At 45.5% G+C, this 24,156-nt stretch overlaps 1 protein-coding gene across 5 annotated transcripts in view; it reads right to left on the reverse strand.

Moving 5' to 3' along the window:
• Positions 1–10,100: 10,100 nt before the first annotated feature.
• Positions 10,101–24,156, reverse strand: part of Sema6a (semaphorin 6A) — a 129,297-nt gene continuing 115,241 nt past the window's right edge. For all 5 annotated transcript variants that reach the window (XM_023700548.1, XM_023700549.1, XM_004640597.3 and 2 more), the window contains one exon: positions 10,101–14,181. In XM_023700548.1, the coding sequence (XP_023556316.1) occupies positions 12,983–14,181 (1,199 nt within the window). In that variant the 3' untranslated portion in view covers positions 10,101–12,982. The remainder of the gene's footprint in view (positions 14,182–24,156) is intronic.

The raw sequence follows: 24,156 nt of genomic DNA on the forward strand, positions 1-24,156 counted from the left end.
CCTTTGTGCAGGGCAGGCTGTCAGTTAACGAGCGGACACTTGGCTCTTGTGTGTAAGAGAATCTGTTCAGCTGACTTCAGCTGGGAGAGGAAGAGGCAGATATTAAACACTGTTCCAAAAGAATTAAGTAAGTAAAGAGGCGCCTTGGTCCTTGAACTACCTCTAGGAGATATCAGATTATACTTTTTCAGGGTTTCCTAGGAAACCAGTTTGGTGTAAAAAATGTATTCTTTGTCTTTTGCTCTTTGCAAAATTGTTTGAACCATCACATCTCATAAAAGGTTGCTTCACAGGCAATTTGAACAGCATTTTTAAAAGAGCTTAATCTGCAGTTTGCGGCACTAAAGGCAATACACCTTTATCAGAGGTTGAATGCTTCAGATTCTATTTGCTGAAAACGGATAAGATTATCCTATTACTTCTGAAGCATCTGTGAAATCAAATCTTGTTGTCTTTTCCCCTTCCAAATCATGAGACCGTCTCCTCAATATACCCAACTTGCATTAAAAAAAATCTGAAGTAGTTTTAGGAAAGTGTTATCAGCATTTACACAGCAGAATAGAGAGAAATAACACCCCAGCCTCCAAATACCTCATCCCGTTTCCCCCTCAACCCTGGTGCAAGCCATGCACTATGAGCACTATGCACATGCTCAGATGTAGACCTGATGTGCCTATGCGTCCCCATTGCTGCTCAGGTGAAATCCTTCCATGCCTACTCTGCTGTCTTGGGTCTTCTGGGGCTTCCATTCCTCTCTCTCTGTGCATTCAGACCTTATTGTGGTTTGTGAAGGACCGGCATCCTTGAATGTGTGCTGGGTCACGGTGTGACAATTGGGGGTTGAGGATACTGAAACCTCTGTTGTGTTTCAAACACTGGAAATTTCAGCTTCTAACTGTATCTCCTATGTGAGAGAGCTCTGGAGAATAGGACGACCACCGACCACCACAGCAGTGTGGATATGGGTGGGGTGGGGGTAGCTGCAAAATGAGCTGCACCTTGTTCCCTGAGCTGGGGGAAGAACATGCCTGGGATGTGAATCTGACTCCCACCTTTCGTGTCGCTGGTCTCTCAGACTTCTTCAGCCTCAGCTGTCTCTTGGTTTCTGATTAGTACTATTGGTCACATTAAACAAAGGTCGCCATCCCACCTTACCTAGTAGGACAGATGACTTGAAGTGCTGGCTCTGGAATCGCCCTGTTGCACGCACCGGATTCAAGATCGCTAGTCAGTGAGCATGAGGACATTGCCTTACCTGTCAAATGGAAATAACAAAGGTATCTGCCCCGATAGGGTTCTTTCAGGGATTAAAGGACCTAATGTCTCAGAAGCACCCCATGCCTGGAAGCTGGTGTGTGTGAAATTTATGCCGCAAGTGTTATACAATCTATGGAAACCACCAGCAGTGACTATCTCTGCAGTGTGTGGAGACACCACTATGTTTTGTCTGATGATGACAACTGCACTTAGTGAATGATTCGTCGCGCACCTACAGTTTGCTACGTGTACTGCAGACAGCGAGCTTATAGAGGTGGAAGATAAAGTGACTCTCCTTGATATGCTTAGTTTCATGGGGAAGCAAAGCTCTGCAGTTGGTTTCAAAACCTTTATGCACAGTGTGGTCTGGGAGAGGAGAGAAGAGCAAAGCATGGCCAGGGAGCTCAGCCCAGGCTGGATGGCGTAGGAGGCCTACATAGGGTGTTGATGTAGTGGGGGCCATGGCCGATTATTATAATACAGTAGCACTGCACAATAAGTTTTATATGATCTTAGCTGGGTGCAGTGAAGCATGCCTGTAGGCTCAGCTATCCTAGGAGCTAAGGCATGAGGATCACAGATTTGAGACCATTCAGGGCAACTTAGTTCCTGTCTCCAAATAAAATACGAAAAGGGCTAAAAGGTAAGCACCCCTGGGTGGGCATAGTGTGACGGACTGCTGAGCCTGTGCAGTCTGTCTCTGTCTCGATCTGTCTCTTTGTGTCTCTGTAGTTAGGAGACAGCTCTTGCTGTATAGTTCATGCTGGTTCAAACACCTCCTGCTTCAGGGTCCTGAGTGCAGGGGTTGCTGATGTGGACCGCCACTCTTTGGCTTCTCTTTTATATTTTTAAAATTTAAACTTTTTATTTAAAATATATAATTGACAATCAAAACTTAGATATATATCCAGTATGCAATGCGATTACTTATGATATGAATGCCATGTGCAATGACTATATCAGACAAGTTAATCAGCACATCCACCATCTCTTATGCTGTACCTTGGTCCCCAGAGCTTGTCTACCTTATGACTAAAAGTTGGTGCCATTTGACCAACATCTCCTCATCTTCCTTAAATTCCAACCCTTAGAAACCACCATTCTGCTTTGTACTTCTTCCCTGGGTTTAATCCTTAGTAACACACACACACACACACACACACACACACACACACACGAAAAATAAAAATAAAAAATAAATTTTAGGGAAGCCACACTATCGGGACAGGAAGTAGAGGAGGCTGGGGTTGAGGGGGCACGGCTTCCCGTCAGGCTGTGGGCTGACAGCTGAGAAGTGAGCACTGTGTTACCCTGACAGGGGAAAGGGCTGAATCTGTCAATTTGAAGAACAAATCCCTGAGCAAGGCAGGCCAAGGCTACCAGCTGTCCCCAGCTGCTGCGGCCCATGGAGTTCACTGCTGAGTTCTGCAGTGCGTCCTGGGCGCCGTTGCAATGCCTGAGCATCCTCCCCAGAGCAGCGGTATGAACTCAGCATAGTGGGAAGAACCCAAAGGTCAGGGAGTCAGAATTCAGTCACCAGCTCTTCCCAGACCGCCCATCCCGGAATGGACAAGGACATCGGAGTAGTGTAAGTCCCTGGGGACATCAGTGTGGACATCAGGTGGCTGAGCTGTCCACACCAGTGGAAAGGAGTCAGAACTCTTGATCAGGCCATGCAGGGCAATGTTTATCCAGGCCCAGCTGGTTGCTTTTTGACAGAAAAGAGGAATTAGGGTAGAGAAAAAATAGACGTTTTCATTATCAGCAAGCTGGGAATACAAAGTCACTCAAATTGATGGGTTAGAGGGCTGGGCTCTCGTGCTGTGCGCCACAGCCCTGGCGGGTCAGAGGCACACAGTGGGGCTTCAGGCTGCTCAGCTGCTGAAGCCCTTTCCTCACAGGCAGCGGTGTTAGGCATCTCACTTTGCAGATGGGGTGAGTGAGATGCCAGCATGACTGCCTCCAAAAGGAGCCCACGAAGAATGAAGCCAGCTCAGACCGTTGTAGGCAGCTGAATTAGATAGAAATACAGGCAGTCAGCAGGGCCAGGTGCTCAAGGAGACAATGTGGAAGGCAAGGTGACTTTGCGACTTCGGAAGAGTCAGACACCCCTGTAGTGGGCCAGACCTCAAGACAAGAGTAAACAGGTGCAGCCACGAACTTCCCTAGAGATGGGCATCAGGGACTGATGTTCTAAATAGGTATGAGTCACCTGGAGAGAGCCTCAAAGAGTCACTAACACAACCCCCAACAGGAAGGGACCTTGTTCCTTACTCATGTCTGCTCCTTATGTGACTGGCTTCTCCCATTTGATCCCAATTTAATCAATTTTAACTGAGCAATTATACTTGTAATCCTATTGGTTGAGCATAATTGTGTCCCACTTCATATGCAAGTTTCCATGTTTTCCACCTTAAGTCTGCCTCACCATGTGGTTTTGCTCTATAAAAATCCCTTGAAATGGCAGACTCTTGGGGCATCCTGCTCAGGTCCCCCTTCTGTCCCTCTCTTGGACAGGAGCTTTCTTTCTCCAATAAATATGTTCTACTTTTAACCTCCGTTGTTCCTAAAATTCATTCTTAGGTTTTGGAGAACATGAACTCGGACAAGGTATCTTTCAGGTTGGGAGTTTCACACCTCTATAACAAGACCAGAAAGAGGCCCACAGCTCACAGCCGGTGGTGTGGCCTTCCAGGGACTACTACGCCCTGGGAGGGTGGCAAACTGCCAAGAAAGGACTCCCTGCAAACCATTAGGGACTGAGCTCTGTAGGGTGGTCTGCAGCACTTCTCTCCCTCATGGCACACCCACCCCAACACACACACACACACACACACACACACACACACACACACACACACACACATCTGTCTGAGGCTCTGGCCTGGTAATTAGAGAGAGTCCTTTTGGGTCACTATTTCTTGAGGACAAAACGATCCCTTTGGTTTCTTGATGAGAAAGCCCAGCAGATTGAGTGACAAGGAAAAGTTTTTGATCTTGCTTTTACAGTCACCTAATTAAAATGAAATGCAGATGCTCTGACACCTAGTAATTTTCACCTCACGTTGGCTCCAATTATAGCCCTTTCCTACTGCCTTACACTGTTTAAATTACAAAGTCGGAAGGAAATATGACTGTTTACCTGTTTTTATTCATACGTATAAGTCTAACACATTATCTTTTCTCCCCAAGCAAGAAATGTGATCATAGGTTTTCTCTTTGCCCTAGAAACAGAGAAGAAATTTTTTTGGTTCTTAAATAAAATTAAATACCAATAAGAATATCAAATAAACCAGTACTACATCAACCTTCAAAGGACAATTTTGTCACACACACACACAAACACACACACACACACACACACACACACACACACCCCGAGTATCTTGTCCCTAAGAAAGGAACAGGCAGATCCTCAGAACAAGGACAGCGTTTGCAGTTCATACCCTGACTTGTGCAGCTCCTTCTCAAAGTGAGCTGGCTGTGGACTCTGACCCTGTGGGTAGAGGAAGGTGTTTCAAAGTTGTTACTTTTATTGAACACACAGTTAAGTAAAGAGCACTGTACGGAAAGTGGAATTACATCTGCAAGTTTATTAGAACTTCCTTAGTTGATTACAACCAAGCCTCCCTATTTACTAAAAATCACATTTCTCTCTCTCTCTCTCTCTCTCTCTCTCTCTCTCTCTCTCTCTCTCTCTCTCTCTGTAGTACCAGGGATTGAACTCAGGACTTTGTGTTTACCAGGCAGGCCCTTATACTGTTGCACTATATCCCCAGCCCCAAAACCACATTTCTTTACTGAAAAAGAGCACTACATGAGGATGGGGCCTTAATTGTCTAGCAAACAAAAAAATGAGAGCAGCCAACCAAAAAGAACAAGAGCAGGAGGGTTCAAAGAAGCATGTCCTTCCTGTCCTCAGAGTTTGAGGTGCTTTGCAGGGGTGGAGCCAGGGACTTGCGGCTTGGGTGCCAGGGAGCAGCTCCACAGGTGTGGCAGAGCCAAGCTGCCTTTGGGACAGGACAGAGGCTGGAGCTCTCCTCTCTCCAGGAAGGAGGGCCCTGCCTGCCTCATCTCTACCAGCTGCTGGTGTAGTGCTTAGGAAGGTGGGCAGGTGGGGACGGGCATGGCTGGTGAAGTCAAAGTATGTGACCACAATGGTGAGAGTGTACCTTGGGGCAGGCCAACCCTTTGCTCCTGAAAGGGGATTTTTATGCACTCAACTAAATAACTTGCCCATTGACATCAGCAACAGATTCAGGTTGTTCAGTTGCGGAAGTGGGGTCTGGGGCCTGACTTGAATTTTCTGATGGCACTCTGTGAAGGCAAAGCTGGGTGAGCCCTTCCTTGTCCTGCATGGTTCTTCCTTGTTCCCAATTCACCCTGGTTCTTGTAGGCTCCTTCAATTTCTTTTGTGACCTGTGGGCATGGGTGGGATAAAGCTGCTCACAAAGGGGGTCTTTCTTCGTTTTCCTTTCCAGGAGGTGCCTGTCACCTCCCCTGAAGTGAGCATGTGCCCTCTGAGAGAGCGAGACCACTGCGTTGGGCTTCAGGTCCCTCTTCCCTTGCTTTGTTGACAGTTCCTGATCACACCATTGGCAGCAGCATTCTGCAGACACAGGAAGGAAAAGATATGTTCTTCAATGATGGAAAACATTAGAGCACAATGCCCTTTAAATAGCATGTGTGTGGCTAGCCTTTATTTTGGGGACTTGATTGTTGTGATCATCTCCTCTGGGAAATGCTGTAGGAGGCTCTTCCCCCTCCAGTGAGGTGGAGCAATTATGTAACCTGAAGTGTCCCCAGGAGAGCTTTGGGGGTGATGTCAGCACCCAGGCTTTTGAAACATGGCTGCGTCTTTCTGTTGCTCATTGCCTTAACAGGTCCCTGCTCTCCCAACTCCAGTTTCTGTAATGTGAGGATTATTTCCTATGTGCTGCTCACATCTGCAGGTTGTTTTGCTTTGTTTTTTGGCACCAGGGATTGAACTCTGGATGTTGTGCTTGCCAGGCAGGCACTTAAGCCACTGAGCTGTCTCCCCCAGCCTTGCAGGTTGTTGTGAGAATCAAATAATGCAATGGACATGATTATGTTTGCCAACTGTAAAATGCTTTACGTACATAGCATTGCTGTTATCAACAGTAGGAAAACCTGCCAGGCCCCTTTTTTAAAATTTCACTTTTTAAAAATGAAATAAATGTTAGCCTTTTTATTGAATTTGTGCTTTTGCACTGGTATGCAGCTAGATGTGCAAAATGTTCAATGTTCACACCCAAGAACCAACACCAACACTAGATTCACTGTGATCAACTCACTTTCCTCTCACTGCTTAGTAGGGTCAGGGTGGTTGTCATGAAGCACAAGAAACAAAGATTGATTGGTTTCACAGTGATTTTCATCATCTTTTGCATCCTAGAACCCTGGGGAATGCCGCCCCAGCTTTCGTCACGTTGCTTTCCTGGCATTTGCCATTGTGTCCAATGTCACTTTTACTCATTTGTTTTTCCTTTTCTGAAAACCGTCAATGGAAAGCACTTCTGATTTATGGTCACCTATTTTCCCCTTCCACTAGTGTTCTTTATTTGGACTATTATTGTGGCTCGTTAGCTAGGCTGATGACTTGCTCTGGCAGTGGCATTAATGATCCTCAAGACAGTCTTCAATTTGACAGGGATAAAGAAAAATAAAAAGTTGTCAGTCATTTCAGTCAGGGTTGGTGAAGGTGCTGTAAGGAACCTATGTCCCGGCTCCTCGGCAAATACCCCAATTCGTTTTTCTGAAATTGTAGACTTCTTATAGCTCCCTTTTGATCAGAAAGGGGTTGCATGGAAGCCTCATGCTGTACCAGGAAATGGATGACAATGCTTCCAAAGGGGCCACTGTCAGCAGATACAGGTTCTGACCTTTGTGACACTTTCTGCATGAGGCACCAAGAAAAAAAACCCCTCATGACAGCCTTTGTGTGCACAGATATGTGAGTGAATGTGTGTGCAGGGGGGGATGGGAAACCCCTGCCACTCAGCTGCCTCCCTTGATTTGCTCAAATTTCATTTCCATTTGCTGCAGGGACATCTGCACATTTTTCTGCCCAGCCACATTTAATGCACATCAGTTCAGCCCTAGCCCTTGGCTGAGGTCAACCATCCCCCACCACCAGGCATCCCGGGGGGTTATGGCTACGGATATACAATAATCTAAATGGAATATTGAAGATCCCCATCTGTCTGGCAAGCCCAATCAATAAATGTGAGCCCTTCTTTCCCACTTCTGTGCAAGAGACGTCACCACCTGAATTTAAGACAAGCGTGAGATGTGGGTTTCTAAGGGTTCGTGAATCCAAACCCCCAGCTGTCACAGCATTGAGCTAGGAATGGGATTATGCTCTTAATCATGTTATTTTGTTACTAAAAGGTTTTTCTAAATTCCCCATACCCCTTCCTTTCAAGCAAAATACACCAGAGTGTGAAATTGGAGGTGTCTTTCTGACACTCTCACTTGCTGACTGATTTCTTTTGAAAGAGCTTTTGTTCAGGCAGTAAAACCTAGGCCCTGTGCTTCTGGGCCATTTTGTCTGGCTGCTGCCAAATTGCAAGGCTGAACAAAAGGACCAGTTTGTATTTACCTGATGTGTCACTTGTGGAAAGCAGGCAGGTCCAGCACGTCAACTCTTGACCCATGAAACACCTTCCCTGAATCTGCACAGGTACAGCCATTCCTTAGGCACAGCCATCTGAAGGTTCACTGCAGAAATCCACAACTCCTCTAACAAGCATGCAAGCGAATAGACACAGTGGAAATTCTGGATTGTCTGAGATGTTTTTCTTGTCTGAGCAGGGGCATCCCTGGGGCTTCAGTTAAAATACTTGCTGCACCTGTTCAGCTGCCGTCACCTCTTCACCATCCCGGAACAAAGCTGACAGCAGCAAAGGCACTAGACAGGGATCGGGCTGTACTGTGGAGGTGTTTGGTGTCTTCCCCTGTGGCCTGAGTGCCTGAGCATCCCCTTGCCTGGCCCAGATGGAGAACCGGAGTGGGAGCTTGAGGGGGTCTGAGGAAAATGGTGAGAGGGAGACATTGTTCAGGTCTGCAGGGCTGCCTTTCTAGCTCACATAGCTGTGTTGATCTGGCAAGGTTAGGAGAGGCAGACTTTGTCTTCACTTCAGCTGTTTTCCACCAGGTTTAAGATCACTAGCAAATCCTTTTCTCTGTAGTGCCTCGCTTCCCACTGAAAAAAAGTCCTGTTAGACTACTTGTTGGCCATCCTGAATTCTATGCTAAGAGATTTGTCTAAAACTGGTTAAGGCCAGCCTGCCCATCATGTATGAAGGAAGGTCTTCTGTCTGGCAGATGGACAGTCACAGAGCTAGCTTCCTACGTCTCCTACCGACTTTGAAGTCAGATGTGGCTTTTCCACTTGTATTGCTCCTACCAGTGCAGCCTGTCTGAAAGCAGATTGCTGAGCCAGCCTATAGTCCCTCTGCAGGCCACACCAGCTCCCGCATTCTTGCGGGTAGCTCCCGAATCTCACACATCTGACTGTTGCTTCATCTAGTCCGAGTAGGGCAGTGTTCTGCTCCCCTACAGCTGCAGTCCTCACAGACAGCCAGAGCCCACCCACCCTGTGCCCAGCCACCCTTCCCCAGCCTGGCCCTGCCGGGCGTGTTCTCGAGGCTCCTGCTCAAGGCCTACTACATCTTTCACTTCCCAAGCAGCCTGTGTGGTGCTTTTGCCCAACTTTCTCCTCAACCTGAGATGTCCAGTGAACTCATTGTATGAGAACCAACTCAGAAGTTGCCTAGTAAACCCAAACTGAGGAGCCTCTTCAGCACTCTGTGCTTACATCTGAGAAGAGTCATTTTGGGGACAATGTCTACCAGTCTTTGTAAATAAGGATGGAGGAACTATGGCCAGTGAACTCCAGGCCAACAGTGGCTGGCACTGAGGCTGTAATGCAAGAAACACAACTGGGGAAAAAAGAAAAAAAAGAAAAGAAAAGAAACACAACTGGAAATATCTTTTGAAAACAGTTTTGGACCAGACCAAAAGATCATTCCAGGTGTGAGCCAAGGCCCCAATTGCTGCTTCCCATGTGAGCTAACCCAAAATATCTTTAAAAATTACTTTAGAAGGTCAAATAGTGAGGACTCATTTACATAACAGTTTTTCAAAATACCCAGAAGGGAAAACCTGAGCTAAGCATTTCATGTTATTCTGCAAAATGAAACCCAAGCGTGGCAGCCCAGTATACCTCCAATAGCGTCCCTGAGTTAGGAGGGAAATGCTAAGAAGGAGTGAAATCCAGCACCCTCTCTCTTATTAATATGTAAAAGAGCTGAAGTCACATCTGCGCAAGGATCTATTTTTAGTGGACCTTACATACTAAACTCCAAGCCTTGATCCCTTAAACTATCAAGCCTACCATAAATGTTTGATGATGAACAAGCCCATAAAAAGAAAATGTGTAGCACGAATAGAGGAAGCCAGTGCGTGCGCTGCCTTTTAATTACCGGTGGATGGCTTCAGCCCAAATCCTGCCCCAGGCTTGGTGCAGACAGAAAGCGCCCATCAATAATTTGGGCGGGGGAGCAGGGTGTGGGTTTATTACAAACAAATTTGTCAAATTATGTATTTATTTCTATGGTGGGAGCTAAATAGAGATGAAAGAAAGGGGGGAGTCCTACCCCACAAAAGCAGAGGGTGGAGAAAGACACTAAAACAGAAAAAAAGAGGATAAATAAAAGGCAATCAGGACACAAAAGACAATGTAGAACAGTCTGGTTTTATTACTTTTAAGTAATAAAGAGCCTTTTTTTTTCTGCTTTTTTTCTTTTTTACCCTTTTTCTTTTTTCTTTTTCTCTTTTATAACATACATTAAATTGTGAATCAGATGTTAGGGGATGCGGAGATGGAGGAAAAACTGGTGACATCACAGTATTTTTACAACTTTACAACAAATATAAATCTGAGTCTGTTGCATCTACAGTGTCTAGCGAGGGAGGAAAGCAAAGGCACACTCGGGCTATGGACCCTCCCCACACACAGTGAGGAAAAGAAGGGGTAAAACACTCCGATGCATAAGACCGGCTCCACATCCGTGGGCACTGCTGAACACTGCGAGCGGTGGGTTGTGGGATGCGGGAACGTGGGACATACGTTTGGATGGGTCTCCTTAGCACAGCTGGGGCAGTGACGTCCACTGACGCAGGCACAGGCTCACACCCAGGTGGGTGCTGCCCACCAGTACTCCGCGGAGTTGAGCGCAGGGAGGAAGGCAGCAGGGTGACCAAAGCCCACGGCCTTCCTCGCACAGGAGGAAACAACATCTCAGTTTCTGGGAAAGAAGTCCTGGTTTCAAGGTACAGAGCTTTTGGGATGTGAATACTGACTCCACTAAAAAACAAAATGAAATTTGACAGTGATCTACCCGAGTCAAACCGCAAGGGACCCTTGGGGCAGAGGGTCGTGTTCCTGTCCTTCCAGGCATGCTCAGGTCTCCAGGTGAGCGTGCTCATTATGAAGGTACTGCTTTTTTACTAACCCGCTCAAAGTGTCCTTGACGGTCTTATTCTGAAGGTTTGTTAAAATTTTTATTTTTAAAGACAAAACTAAACCTGGAAGATTGAACTGGAGATTAAGAGACAAAGCAATCACCAAATATACTGTTTAACTTCTTAAAAAAAACACACTAACAATTGACACAAATACTCACAGTTTACAGTATGTTGACATTTCTTTTGTTGCTGATAAAGTAAACCAAAGTCCTTTCCATGTGTTCCAACAGAGGAAAAGCAAGGAGAGAGAAGCGCAGGTCACTCCCTCCTAACACTTTACAAACAATATTAAAAGAATAAAGAAATTTTAAAAATTTAAAAAAGCTTTTGTCCCAGTCACCATTTTTGCTGCATCTGTGGTGGCTGGCCTTGCCCTTTAAGTTACTCATCATGACAGCAGGGACCAGCCTGCCTGCTCTATGTCCATGCTGTCCCTTTGTATGCAGGGCATGGTGTGCTCTGCAGCCACTGCACACAGCAGAAAGGCGGGCTGGGGTATTAGTCCCTTTCCTGCTGGCTAATGAGGATGTCACCATATTGCAATGACTGAGTGTAAGGGATGGAGAGAGTTCTGAAGGAAAGGGTTACCACCCTCCCCACACAGCGCAGCCAAAGGGTGGTTCAGGTTGGCACAACAAGAAGGCAGTGTGAAGCGGAGGTTGTGGTTCCACCCAGCATTCCCAGGTTGCCTTATCCCCCAACCATCACCACTGCGTTCTTCTTCCACCTGCTTGACTCCAATCTTCCAGAGGGCTGGAGTGTGGGTGGGGGAGGCGCCAATAAATATCTGTATTTATTTCAGAAGGAAGGAAAAGTTGATCATAAGGATGGTTTACAAGTGTACACAACTCAGGGTGTAAGGCACAAATTTACATGTGGAAAACAGGCTATTCACAGATGTAACCCACGAAAAACCCGTGTGATTCAACCATTAATTTATGCAAGGTAGCAGCCAGCATATTAATTAGTTCACACTGTTTGTGGATTTTATTTGCTGTCTCACATGCAAGGTGAAATGAGATGGCGTATCGTAAGCTGGCGCCTTCACAAAAGGTAGGAACCATTGATAAAGCCATGTTGGCACCAACGGGAGAGGGTGAGCCGCGCAGAACACTGCCCTCCTGGTTGCTTTAGAAATTAGGATCCGGAAGGGCTTTGAAATTAATTTTTTGCATGTTGTAGGCCAGAGACCTGACCAGCAAATTGACTGGTAGATTTAAATAAATATTCCCATCCTAACTCTTTCCTTTAGCTACAGACCAGACAGTCCAAACAAAGCTCAGAATTCAAGCTTCAACTTATTTACTCAGTGAATTTATTGTAAAAATAAAGAAACTCAATTATTCCAGTTAATGGATTTCACGTTAAATAGTTTTAACTTTCAAGGGACTTTAGATGAGCTGTCCGTAGTTTGATACGTGGAAGAGTCCTTTCCTTAAGGAAAAAAAAGTGAACAATAAATAAAGAGTTACTTGCGTTAACGGTCACGTTATTTCATTAAAAGAGGAGCAGAAATCTATGACATAGTTGCCCAACATGGCATTGATCTGCTATAACAGAAAGCTGTAACACTGGTGGGCGTTTCACAGTATCTGCGCATAGTAAACTTCTGCCATTGTTAAAGTCTGAGTTAGAATTATCAATGAATTCTTTATTTTTTTGTCTTTTAAAATTTTCATGATTTTTAAAAATGTGTTCTGTGTGTTGAAGTCTGGAACGCTAGCCCAGTTGGGCAGTGCTCCATGCAGTCATGGGCAAAATGTGGTTGCTGTTCGTGTGCGCACGCGTGTGTGTGCACGTGTGTGTGCGCACGTGTACATGATTGTGTGTGTGTGTGTGTATGTGCGCATGTGTGCGTGGGAAGTGGGGTGGGCATGTGCTTTTGGCTCATGTTTGTGATGCTAGCTGAAGTCTCTCGTGGGTCCAACCTGCTGCGGGGTTGTGGGATAAGTGAAGGAGAGGATGGAGGTGAGTCCCGCTGCTGCACGCCTTCACCAAACCACGTGGCCCAACTTTTGAGAGAACCCCTGTGTTCCAGAGAGGACTACCCGTGTCCTCAGCGCTGCCTCAGGCGTCTGGGTCTGGCGTTCGCTCCAGGCAGTTGAGAGCCTCGCTAAGCCAGCCGATGACGTGCCTCGCCTGCTGCTTGGACTCCTGACCCCTCCCTCAGGCATTATGTACATGCGTCATTGGGCTTCATGGATGTGGAAAGGGGGGCAAAGGAAGGTTTGGGGGGTACGTCCGGCTTTAGTGAGGGGGTGCGCTTCAGCCCCGACCTGGTCAGTGAGTTGTAGGCGTTGAGGCTGGGCTGCCTGGAGACAGTCACGGCCTGGCCAGAGGGCTGGGCGCTGTGCACCTGGATGGAGTCCACTCTCTGCGGGGCAGGGGGCGGGTTGTCTCCCCTGCCAAAGCTCTGGTTTCGGGACAGGTGGGAGGAGTTGGAGGAGTTAGTATTGTTTCTTTTGAGAGTGGTAGCCTGGTGGCTTCTGGTGAGCGAGTTCGTGGGGTAGCTCCTCTTATAGTCAAGCCCGTAGGAGGAGGAGTGGTGCATCTCCAGGCGCTTACTCAGGCCATTCTGAGACAGGGAGGCTCCCGGAGGGCCCAGGGAAGCCTCGCGCTGGGGAACTTTGGGGGGCAGGCTGTCCAGGTTCTCCACGAGGTTCACCCCGTGATTAGGACTCTTGCTGCTGAGATGCTCCTTGATGGTCTTATACTCTAGGGTGGCGGCCTGGTCTTCCAGGGCCATCTGGGCCACCTCGCTCATTTTGGGCTGGTCCACGTACTCATGCTGGTAGCCCTGCTGAGTGATAGGCAAGACCACCACACTGGGGATGTGGCTAGGGGAAGCCCGGAGGGGCAGGTCTGTGGGGATCACAGGGGAGCCCATGGGGGGCATGTCCTTTGTGCAGGCATTGATGAGGTTCTGGTTCCTTTCCCACTCGCGGCTGCCTCGGCCCGGCTTCCGCTTCTGCTGCAGCGTCGGGGTGGACTCCGGCGTGGGCAGGGCTGTCAGGTCCATGTGGTGCTGGTCAGCCTTAATGAGCATCTTGGTTGTGTTGCTGGGCGTGGCGAGCTTGCCATTGTGCATGAGTGGTGTGAGGATGGCCTCTGGCTTTGGGTCTTTGGACTGAGTGTCCCCAAAGAGGCCACTGAGCTTGGCGACGCTGCTCATGGATCCCCGGCGTGAGTGGGTGAGCTCTTTCTCCTTGCGCTGCACGGCCGCTACGTCCTTGCGCCGGTGATCACAGACGCAATACACAACGATGCCAGAGAACACGGCCCCCGTGACAAAAGCCAGAATCACTGCGATTGCCAAGAGGGTGACAGGAACGAGCCGGTCGTGTCCTTTGAGGTAACTTTCCCGAATCACTCCTGCAACAGACATTTCATAAGGTGTTCAGAAATGGAAGCACACCAGGAGGCTTACTACTGTTTGGTATTCACCCTGTGAATAAGAAGTCAGGAGTGAATAGAGCACCTCTGCAGCGTCTTCAGGGTGCAGCTTGACAAACATGAACTAATTAGCCCTCCCTGCCCCGGCCCCACCTATGTAAACACACTTCCTGGGTTGCCTTAGTTGGAGTAAAGGCTTCTTCTAGATAGCTGCATTCCACGGAACATGGTAGGTTATGGCTGACAAAATTTGTTTTTCTATGGGCCAGCCAAATAGCTCAGTGAATTAAAGTGCCTGCAAGCAGGCGCAGGGGCCAGGGTTCATCCCCTGGGCCTGCTGTGCTGGCTCCACCCCTGGGGCATGCTGAGACAGCAATTGAGATTGGGCATGGTGGCGCAGCCTGTAATCCCACCTCTTGGGAGGCTCTAAACAGGCAGATCACTATGAGTCTGATAGTGAGACCCTGAACACCCTGTAGACCCTTCCCCCCACCAAAAAAAACTTTCTCTTTCCCATTTCATCTCTTGTCAGTCCCTTCCTATAGAATGAGTACCAGATATTTTATATCTGGAGGAAGAAGCAACAATTATATGCATGTGAAGTGGACAAATCACACAACAATCCAGGCTTCCAGCTGGGCTCCTTTGGGACAGCTCCTTGTAGCACCGGGATCTCTGTCTGGAGAGAAGTGCTTAAAGAATGAGGGAATAGAAGGTGTGTGTCATTTACAGTACAAGAAAAGAGCTAGAGCTCACAGATCACAACATGTCTGCTTATTTCGCATCCACAAATTTCAGGTATACCTGCTGAATATTTGAATGGAATATTGGGAGTTAGCTACAGGGAAAAAAAGATCACTTGGGGGCTCAGACCCATTAGTGGGGTTGAGAAGTGCTGAGTCCCATTATTATGCTTAGACTTTGCTGTCACTGTGAGGTTCTTCAGCAGAGCTGATCCTTTCAATTTAATAAAAATTATGCGACTAAGCCCATCTATAATCTTACACTACATTAACCAAGATGCTGTGCTTCTGAAAAAAGTTGCTTTCTCCTTCCTGCTTAATCAGCCACCAAGCTGAGCGACTCTAATCAAATGCAAACACTGAAGCTTTTATTTTTTAATACCAAGTGAGAATACACATCACAATTGTCAGATCCTAAGTGCTTGATGCAGTAGCTAAAAAAAAAAAGTCTCAATTCCTGCCTCTGGAGAGTGAAAGAACATGAATACATTAGCAGCGCTGCACAGGCTGAGGAAATGTAAATATTGTTCCTATTATGGAAACGGTAGCAAGACAGAAAATGTACCTTCTCTGGTCTCAGGAGACACATTTTTCTTCTACTAACTCAACTATTTCTGGAACATGTTTAATGTATTTTACTGGCAGGTATCACTGGTACAGAATTAGAATGAAGTGAAATTTTAAAAACAACAACAACAACAACAACAACCAACAAAAAGCCCTCTACCCCTTCCCAAAGCCAAAACATGCAACCTTTAAACTTCTGCTGAAAACAAAATGTTTTTTCTTTAACCCCACAGCTGGAACCTTAAAAACATGCAGCTTCGTCATGGGGGGCTCTTGCTAAAATATTTTGATTACTGGAGAGATGATTTTAAAATCCAGAAACCTTAGCTGGAAGATTACATTCTTTTCTCTAAAGGATCCCTTCCTCCATTGTGACAGTGTGCTTGGTTACTGTAGAAATGATTGTCCTGTGACAAAGGATTGTGACTTCAGGTGGCATAAACAGAAGCAGCAAAATCTCTTGAGAAAAAACATACTATGATTAAACACTTTTCAAATATTTCCATATTTATCTTCATCATCTTTGAAAAGGTAAAAGATGAAGCAAAAATCCACCTATAACTCACCTTTTATGCATAGCACTCTACACAGCGGGGTATCTTGCATTCCAATATGTTTTAATATCTAGTCAGCCAAGAAAACGTGCTAATGAAAGTAGCTTCCTAAAATTTGCATTTCCTTATTGTTATGCTAAAATAGCTACTGATTTTCCTTCAGGTTTGATTGTGTACAGGTTCCACGGAACCTCTTTTTTTAACCACCTACACAATTGCACAAGAACATACACCTGTGAATAAAATGGATTTTATTTCCCTTATTTAGCTGGTGATCTCAATGGCTCTAACATAGCTACGCAACCACAGATGATAGGGAATAGGTACAATTTTTATTGCAATGGATATTTCATGGTCTGATTTTGGACAATTGTAGTGGAGGGCGAGCTGTATTTTCCCCAAATATGTTTAGCTATAATGGAAGCAATCTACACCCAACTTTGGTCCTTTGCAATTTAAATTGCCATCTTACATCTTATATATTCCCTATTTAAATCTCACCTGACTCTTGTCTTCGAAAATCATCAGGTAATTTTTCTTAACATTGGCTGATCACCTAGTCTATTGTGTAATATATTCAGGAACTCCACATGGTTAACAGCAAAAAGAGTAGCCAAAGGAAAGAAAATGATCATTGTTTTTAGATTTGCAAAACCAAAAAATATCTCGCAACTGGGTGATTGGAAGCAGATGTGTGTCACTTGGCCACCCACCTCCACCTAGAAGGAGGTGCCCACCCATCTTTGATTACCAATCATCTATGTATAAATGCCCTATATAGCCTTTTAGGAAGATGGCCCTATAGGACAATATGGTCCCCCAGTTTCTTCTCACCTAGCTCAGAGCAGAAAAATTTTTTCTACTGCTACCTGGCCTTTCAACACTGGCACCTAGCAGGCAGCCAAACATACCAAGGCATTTGTGACATAGCAAGGCTAGAGCCATTTATTTGCTTTATTGGAAAACTGTGAAGTTTTCAAATTTATCCATTGCTGCTTAACCTTTTCCTCCCAGCCACCATTCTCCTTTCATGCCCAAAGGAAGCTCATTAGCTACTGTAGACTCCTGGAAGTCATGTGCTCTTTTGCTGGGAAAAGCCTTCTGGAGGATGACATTAGAGCTCAGGTTTTTGGTTGTGAACAAGTCAAGTAGAATTTGACCTTTCGGGAAGATGATGTCTCAGATAAGTTTTTTTCTATCTCATTTTGTTATGTAAATGATACCCTTCAAAATCATTCTGCATCTCTTCATTCTGTAGACTTACAAGCAGGGGAATTCCTCATTTGCATAAGCAAGTTCAGAGCCCCCTCCCCCAAAGTTAGAAAGAGATCAGAGATTAAATTGAAAGTGACTGGAAGAAGGTACACATTATTTTCAGAAATGCCTTCCAAGTTTCAATCCTTCTACTCAGTCATGTAAAAGAGAAAAGAGTCAGTCATGGAAATGACCAGATCAACTCAGTCACCTGGCCACAGTGAAGGATGGAATGCAGTGGGCTTATCTGAGAACCTCAGCAGGGCTGAACAAAGCCACACCAGGGAGCATCTCCGAAGGCCTCTGGTCCCAAGCTCCTATTTCAAGGTGGGTAGCTTTTTTGTCAAGGGACATCTCTGGACCTCAGTTTTGATGTGTAATGTGGGGCTAACACTGCTGTACTGAGAATTAGTGGCATCAAATGAAATAAAGACTGGGAAAGCCCTTAAGTGCTGAAGTTTACTGTACAAGCCTAGTGGTCCAGAGAAGCCGCAGGAGGCAAATGGTGGCTGCTGAAGGACAGCCACGGGTGCTCCATTTGGTTCCGTCAGCTAGCAGTCTTCTCAGGGGCAAGAGGCAGATGCGCTCTTTTCTCTCCAAGTGTGTTCAAAGTGAAGAGATGTTGAGACAACATCAAAGAACATTTTGGATTCAGGGCTGCCTACGGGTCTTGAATTTTGAAATACTGTAATTAAAAATTGTGGAGCAAAACACAGTAATTACGATTCCCTGTGGAGCAATAATCTTACAGTCAGCTCCTTGAGGGCAGGAACTGTGTATTTGTATTTACATCCTTGGCCATCCCCATGGTTGATAGCAGTGCAGCTAAATAAATGACTGTTGAGTACATGGATTTTCAATATATTGTAAAGACACTTTAAAAGCACTTGTAAACTCTTAGAAGTGACTGTAATCTTGCTTTTGATGTCACAAAGGAATCACGTCTCTAACCATGCAATAGAATTTTAACAGTGCCATGCATTGGACAGAAAATAACCTAAAAAAGTACTTAGTATTTATTAAAAAATGAGAAATTATTTTTTAAAAAATGAAGAAAAATTGGCTCTGGGATGATTCCAAAGGAGCCAGGAGGGTAAATGGTTATTTGTAATAACAGAGCACGCCATGAGAATTGAAAAATTTGAAACAGATGCATCTTGGCAATGGGCAAAAGGCAGTGGGCTGGGAGGCGTGGTGCATCCGAGCCTTGGGTGCTGCCCGGCAGCCTTGGTGAGCGGGAGCCTGTGCTGGGCGTTACACTCCCTTGCTGAGGGTCTGTACTCCGTGGTGGGAATAGTCAGAGGAGGACTCCCTGCCCCCAACTGTTCAAATGCCTTCTTCTGCCCACCCCTGGCCTTCTGCTTTTACCAACTGAAAATGGGGCATTAGTAATGCAAACAGTATCTGAAAAATCCCTTGGACTGATTCATTAACCGCCAGCTATTTCTCACCAGTCATGAGGTGCTAAATGATTATTCTTTCCACCTTCCCATGCAGGAAGCAAGGCGCACAATGGCTCAGATTTCTCTGAAATCATGCCTTAAATTGGCAGAACTCAGAAAGAGCAGAATCTCCAGCGCACTTTTCCCTCTGAGGTGAGTTTTTGATGCTGCCAGGAGGCCTCAGGAAGGTATTTTGAAGGTCATCAAAGGCCAAAGCAAAGAAAAGATTATGAACAACTCTGCCCCAAAGCCCTGCAACATGTAATTCAAAACAAGAACAATTATGAACTTTATGACAGTCTGATGCAGTTCTGAATTTTTCTTTGATGAGACTGTTAATGGATTCTGCAAAACCAATCCTCAAATTCTTTATTTTTCAGAAAACACAGCTTCAGGTAGCTCTACTTATGGGACTGTAACTACCCAGCTGGTTTATAGGTCAGGGCTCCGGCACAGGCTCTGGGACAGTTCATCCTCAATGACGCAGTCTCCCAGCTGAGGCCTGTGATTCTCTTAGTGTCTTTGTGGCCATTCTCCTGGCATGACAATGTTTTGGGTCACAGTATCTTTGCAGCTGGCCTTAGCAAACATTACTGAGCACAGTGAACTGTGCCAGTTGCTGGCAACGACAACAGGAGCGGAGTGCAAACCACAAGGAGGGAGGCACTTGCACATGGCTCCACACACCATGCAGAAGTGTGACAAAATGCCTTGTATCTCTGCCTCAATTAGCTCATGTCAGCTTTTCTAGGTGACAGTATTTGAGCTAAGTCTTTTGAAGATGCACAGGATTTCAAGAGGAAAAGCAACAAAAACCAGTGGGGTAGTGGGGAGAGCAGCTAAAGGAAGGGCAGCAAAGGGAAACTCATGTGTAGTAATGGTGAGCTCTCTGATTACCTTCAGGTCTCTTACACATGCCAGGCCTAAGCCAGCCTCCTGTGCCCCCTAGCCTCTCCTGGGCCTTCCCTTGGGCTGTGGCCTCTGCCTGGACAACCCCTGGCCACTGAAACTATACAGATGCCCCTGTTTTTAGGTCTCCGATTGCAAAGTAGCCTTTGTAACCTTCTCAGATCAGGTGAGCACTTCCTTCTGTGAACGTCCTCCTTGCTCTGGCCTTCTTCCATCCTACCCGATTTTCTCACCTAGATCGCTCTAACAGAGAAAGACTCACCACAGAAGACCCAGGCATAAGGAGGCTGAGGAATGCCTGTTAAACCAACAGTAGAAGAATGTATGACTGAATCAGTAACATGGGCTAGAAACAATATTGGGAAGAAGATTTTAAACAGCCTTGGATTACTAAAATGGGATTTTTAGATGTTAGCTCTGAAAGTAAAGTTCTTAGCTAATTTACCTGCAGTTTTGAGGCTCTTCTTGCCCGAGAAAGCTGCCTTAGAGCTGCCTCAGCTCCACATTGGAACAATTATTACAACATACTGGTTTCAGAGTCAGTATCAAAAATAGAACTCATTCATTACTGTTTTCACAGATAACAATCTCAATCTTCAAGTGTACTTTTTAAAATGTATTTGGTATAGGGTCTCACTATTCAGCTTGGACTCATAGTAATCTTCCTGTTTTCAGCCTCCCCAGCACTGAGATTACAGTCATGTACCATCATGCCTGGTCTTGGAGGCTGGCTCACTGTGCTCTGGGGCCAGGCTGATATGGCATGTGGTGCCAGGGATTGGACCCTGGCCCCTACATTTGGTCTGATGAGCTATCTCGGCAGCCTTCTTCACGTGTTCCTATGCTCTGCTTCCCACACAATTGTCTGGCAGATGCTTTCTAGCCTGTATGAAGCAAATGAAACAGGAATCTATAAAATCAATTGCACCTATGGGGCCAAATACCAAGGAAGAAGGCCCCTCCCCCCAGCCCAACACCTCTGTAAATGTGAGAGTCCACAGGCAGTCATGGAAATGGTTAATTTGTGCCTCTCAGCCCTGCTCCTGGCCTGGCTGCTCTGTGCTGCTGAGATATGATGGATGCGTCTGTCTCCATAGTGAAGTGATTAATAGGCATCTGTGTAAAGCGGACCTGGTGACCACAAAGACAACAAAGCCTCTCTGTGTCCTTTGGAGAAATATGCAAAGGCAAAGAGGAGGATGGACACGTCCTCCACCACTGAACTGGAGAGGGTTTATGTTGGGTCTGAGAGCAAGAAAGATGGCAAAATACCAAGAAAAGCCCCAGAGTAGGAACCCCTAAAAATAGACTCATGATTCTGCTTTATAGTAAGACAAGCCTGCAATTTCCTTGAAATCCTCATAACAACTCGGGTGAATGGGATCTAGCAACACATTTTTTTTTCTTTGAAAATCTTCTTGCAATAAAATGCTGGCTTCACAGCCCTGTAAGGCAGTGTGAATGAATGAATGAATGAATCACAAGCCAAACATCACCACAGCTAACCACACAGGACCCACTGTAATCCCTACTTCAGAAGAGGAGAAAATGAATGGGGGACCCCAACCGGAGACAATTCATTCTCAAAGCCACACCCCACCCAATCAGATGACCACACTGAAAGCAAAATGGGAGCTCACTGTGTTTATCTCAGCAGGAAGAAGTCGTCTTCTTGTCTTATGGCATAATGTGAACCAGATGGTGAGAATAAACTGAACCGCCAGCAGCCATGGAAATGGGCTCACACTATCTTTTTCCTTTGATGTTTTCTTTTTTCCTCCCTGGCTGTACCAGGAGAGAACATGGCCTTTGAGATTAAAGTTAGTGACTAACCATGTCAAAGTAGGGGTAGCTTCTTACATCTGGCTATTCAATATCCTCAATCCAGAAGTGAATGAAAACCTCACATACTGAATACTGCTTACTTTGGTGGTCTGCAGATGAACTATCACCTCTGAAACTGAAGCAGTTTTGTTTGGAATGCATCACAGGGAGAGAATTTCATGTTTTTAGGAACAGCTTCTCTGCACTTGGTTCTCTGACCCTTTGTTACTGCCCCTTTGTGCTGCCAGTGGGGGTGCATATCCAGAGCACGGTGGATGTCTAGATCCAGCACCGCAACAGGACACATCCTATAATCCGTGTCCTGGAATGCCGCTGTGTAATTTGAACAATTACTGTCCTTGAAAAGGTAATTTGTTTTTGAGATTAGCAAAGATTTGTGAATTGTCAAGGTTCCTCTTCCCGCCTTGGGTTTTCTCCCTTTCTTAAGTGAGATGGAAGACTCAACATCTGAGTGATTTCTGAAAGCAGACACAGTATTTGTTTTCCAGCTTCCTGGACTTGTTTCTTTCCTTCACTCTCACACAAAGCCTTAAAAAGCTACACAAGGAGCTCATAAAATTGTTAAACTCAGATAGCTCCTTGGATTATTTGCAGGGCTTTATCTGTACAAAGCAAAAATAAAACAAATATGATGAAACCCAACTAAAACTGCATAAGTGAACATGTAGAACTCAGCCGGCACTGTGCAGGAAACTTGTGCATACTTAATAATGAAAGGGCAGTGTTTCTAGAATTTCTGGTAAGTTGCCTGCCTGGTATCATGTCCCAGATAGATTACTTTAAAGCAACACTTTGTCAGGCTCCACTGTGTTAGTCAAGAATAGAAAACTGAGGACATAAAGGCGCACAAAGCAAAATCAAGACTAGTGAGCTTCCTAAGAGGCTGCCGGCCACACAGAAAGTATCTTTAGTCAGTGCCATTCACCATTAGTCTCACCTGAAAACAGCCTGTTAGAAACAACAGATCCTTGGGTGGTACCTAAATCTGCCATGGAATATTTGGGTGGGACCTAGAACTGCTTTTTAACAAAGACTTCAGAAGATTAGTACATTCACTAACGCTTGAGAAGCACTGCACCAATGACAGTGATAATATTCTAGACAATTCTACAGGTTTTTAGCTATGTTGCCCCACATCATACACCATGGAGGCAGTGGCTAGCCGGACTTCCAAAATAACTTCAGAAATTTGCAGCAAATAAATGCATTGCATCCGTCTCACTGTCCGAAGGGTGTGTGCTTAGTACACAGCCTGTACAATTTCTATACTTGGGGTCATACCAGACTCTCACAAAGAGGACAGAGCTGATGCTACTTAACTGGAAATAACAATCAAATCTCTCACACTTTCCCTTTGTACCTGATGGAAGCGTGGCATATGACCCCAGGACTTAGCTCCACTTGCTAACAGCAAAGGTACTAGAAATGCCTGAGTTGTGCTATTCAAACTTGGATGAAGAGGTAAAATTTTGATGTTCCCCCTCCTCTACAGCAGTGGCCACTAGACAACATTTGGAGCTGGAGAAGTCAGACAGGTCCTAGAGCGCATGAACGCGGTCATGATTGGGTCCCAAGGGCAGAAGAAGCAGAAACACCTGTGGCATTGCCTCTGGGCGCAGTAGCCATCTTTATGTGACGTTGCCTCAACAGAATCTCTTTAAGCAATATGGAGAACAGGTCAGGGAATGCAAAAGTCTTTCCCTCCACTCCTGTCTCACCGGGTAAGAGAAAAAGAAACTCATAAAAGTTCTTTTCTTTCACCTTCTAAACTAAAAGGAGTGATGCGAGTTTCATTCTCCATGTTACTGTCCTGCTTAGTAATAACAAAAGTGCCCAGGGTAAGAGTGCACTCCACAGACCCTGGCACTTTGACTCTGCTGAGTTGAACTGAACCTACAAATCCATAGAATTACCTAAGAGAATTTTAAGTTAGATAAAATTTCTGTTGTGTGCGTTTAAATACTGGAGTGCAAGACCCATGAACACTTAGGGTATATTTATTACCTTAACAAATGTCAGCTGATTGTGTCCAGTGGTATCTATTATTTATGAATAATGAGAGGCTGCAGGACTGGAAATGACATACTTTAATATGTCCAAAAGGTTAGGCATAATGCAGTCTGCAGTACTATAAATTTCTCAACATCATTTTCCCTCCTAATGAAGTATTCTCAGTGTCTACACTGCACTTCGATTGCTTCTATACAATTTACAATAACTGTGTCTCTCTTCACTTTCAGTGAAGAAAATTGAAGATATGTGTAAAAAAAGAATGCATCCTTTAAAAAATGTGAAATTAAAAACAATGACTGAAGTGGAGAATTCCTATTACTCCATTAAAAATGAGTAATTTTACAAAGATAATTCCCAAATGGAAGACCTGGAGGAACTTAAGAAATATTAAAGATGGCAAACCTTTCCACTGCCTGTAATTGGCTTTCTGACACCAATTAAAACCCCATCTGCCCTGCACACACTATACCTGACACTATCCGAAGGCATCTTACCAATTTACTTCAGGGCCTTTCTGGGGTTTAAAGTGGTGAAATTCATGTGGCTTCTCAGTCTCTTTACGAGGGTTCATCCTTCACCTCACAGCCTGTATCTCTTTAGGAGCAGCAAGTGAACACAAACTTTTCA

The sequence above is a fragment of the Octodon degus genome, unplaced genomic scaffold (assembly GCF_000260255.1).
Source record: "Octodon degus isolate 3935 unplaced genomic scaffold, OctDeg1.0 scaffold00124, whole genome shotgun sequence".
NCBI lineage: Eukaryota > Metazoa > Chordata > Mammalia > Rodentia > Octodontidae > Octodon > Octodon degus.